The following is a 2,435-nucleotide window of genomic DNA, read 5'->3' on the forward strand; positions in this document are numbered from 1 at the left end:
CTAGATGAATTTTTCAGGACAGTGGTTACTGTTCTCCTGAGAAGGTTGGCATTAGGTGGTTATTCCAAGTTTGCCGTGAAGAACAATCGCCCTCACATGTGTCTATGGCTTGCCTCAGCCTTTCACTAATAGTTATCTGTATCACATTTGCGATGTCTGTTGAGCCTAGAACAGTAAACATTTTTACCTTGAAAAAGACGGATTAAAATCCAGGATCCCATGATGTTCTCCTTGGTATTGTCTTCTCCTCAAAGCAAATGATTTCATCTCCAACTTCTATTTCAATGTCACTATCTTCAATACTTAGGCCACACTCTACTCCTGTCTTGACGATCTGCACATCATTCTTGTGGTGCTTCAGAGACGTCAAAGTGCCTTCAGAGGAATAATAATTCAGTTTATGTCATCATAGAGAAACTGAAATGGAACAACTAGAAGATGCCGCTCGTCTCTTACCTGTCCAGATAACATTATTCTTGCGCTTTAATTTAAATTTCATTTTTTTTTCTAGGGCGCCTTTTTGAACTCTGCACCCCGCCACCTGGACGACCTTATTCCCCGCAGTAACATCAAATAAAGCCAGAACAGATGCTTCTCCTGGAAGAACACAACATTGAGGATTAATGGTCAATTGCAGAGTCCAGAACTGTAACCGAAGTCAGTAAATGTTCTGCCAAGCTGTGCTAGCGAAAGTCCAAAGACAAATCTAATAGTACATATGACGTTACTTTTAGGTTTTCTTCTAAAAAATGGCTGAAATGTATGCAAGTAAATGTTCTCTTCATTCAAGAACTTTAAAGAGACTCTGTCTGTACAATATCTTCTTAAACAACCTTTGACTGCTGCAACATTTATTTTGTAGCCTAAGCAGAGTTACCTCTCAGAACATTGTCACTTCCCAGAGTGACAGAGCCTTGGATTTCCAGGCCATCACTCCCACCCTGGCCGTGCCATAATTAATCTCTTACTTCTGCTACCATCATACCCTCACAACACTGGATAGTAACATTGCTGTTTTACTATAGCTCAATGTGCTCCCAGAGAAACCGTCTCTTCCCATCTTGTGACATTTTGCTGGCAGCAGAAGTATCAGATTGATAACAACGTGCGCAGCACAGTGGCATATAAAGATATTAAAGTCAAAAGGTTTTTAAGCTATTTCAAATGCTAATCAAATCACTTACAATGGATTCTGATGTGGCTCCTTTCCCTTGCAGGGTCCTATGGAGCCACCCTTGTGTGTACGAGTAAGCGGTGTGTGTCTTCACAAACACACAGGCATAGGAAGGAAAGCCACTATCCTGCCCCCTCCTCCAAGCTAGTAGATAGACAGCTGCTGGAGACTGCTCTGTCCTTTGTAATCCTGTACTGGACAGAAAGTTCAGAGAAGCCGAGCTGAGAGAGTTGGAGCTGTTCTGAATCATGACAACTAAGTGGGCAAAAATGAAAAAAAATAATTCTTGGCTGGGCAATGTATATTTGTTTGATCTGGAATCATTATTGAAAAAAGTTTGAGTGTTTAATACTACTTGAACAGTTAGCACTTGAAGTTGAAGCACTGGTTTGAATCCAAGCCAAAACACTATCTGCATGGAGTTTGAATGTTCTCCCTGTGCTTGCGTAGGTTTCCTCTGGGTACTCTGAGTTCCTCCCGCATTCTAAAGACCTGCTGGTAGGTTTTTAGGCTCCTGTTTAAAATTGGTCCCAGCATGTGTGGGAGTGTATGTATGTATGTATGTATGTATGTATATATGCGAGATAGGGACCTTAGAGTGTAAGCTCCATGAGGTCAGGGACTGATGTGAATGTGCAACTATGTAAAGCACTGCGTACAATGACAGCACTATATAAATACCTGTAATAAATAAATAGTGTCAAAAGGGAAGCAGCTGAAGATTGAGACTCTGACACTGCAGGATGTGGAATCGGTGGTGATAATGCCGCATAGGCACAAACTGCTGCAGCAGTGAGAGAGCTAGTATACCTACATATCATACACACTTTAGAACAGTAGTACACCTTGGAAATGTTCACCTGAAAGAAGCCACCAATACACTCCCAACTATTTGGGACAATCCTTCATCCCAATAAGCTGCGTCACACTGACAGTACATGCTGCAAACTGCCCGCACACTCTCAGCCATTCCTATCAGACCTAATTCAATAAAGGAAGAAAGGGGCTTCCCAGAACTCTCTGCACACCTTTTACAACCTCTTCTGTTGCTGGGATCAGTTTACTGCTCAGCTCTTCCTTCAGATCTTCAACAAGATGGTAGATAATCTTATGGAGTTTGATGGGGATGTTGTTCTTAGCTGCAAGCTGCTGGACAGGTTTGTTAGCATTCACATTGAATCCATAAATATAACCTGGATAATTAAATGAACAAAAAAAAAAAAAAAAAAAAAAAGGGTTTAAAAAAAAAAGAAAAAAAAAA

At 41.0% G+C, this 2,435-nt stretch overlaps 1 protein-coding gene across 1 annotated transcript in view; it reads right to left on the reverse strand.

The window, feature by feature from the left end:
• Positions 1-176: 176 nt before the first annotated feature.
• Positions 177-2,435, reverse strand: part of MTIF2 (mitochondrial translational initiation factor 2) — a 21,218-nt gene continuing 18,959 nt past the window's right edge. The window contains exons 12-14 of the mRNA XM_018564319.1: positions 2,203-2,367; positions 457-597; positions 177-375 (exon numbers count right to left, since the gene is read on the reverse strand). Of these exons, the coding sequence (XP_018419821.1) occupies positions 203-375; positions 457-597; positions 2,203-2,367 (479 nt within the window). The 3' untranslated portion in view covers positions 177-202. The remainder of the gene's footprint in view (positions 376-456; positions 598-2,202; positions 2,368-2,435) is intronic.

This window comes from Nanorana parkeri, unplaced genomic scaffold, assembly GCF_000935625.1.
Source record: "Nanorana parkeri isolate BGI_ZX_2015 unplaced genomic scaffold, ASM93562v1 scaffold744, whole genome shotgun sequence".
Lineage (NCBI taxonomy): Eukaryota > Metazoa > Chordata > Amphibia > Anura > Dicroglossidae > Nanorana > Nanorana parkeri.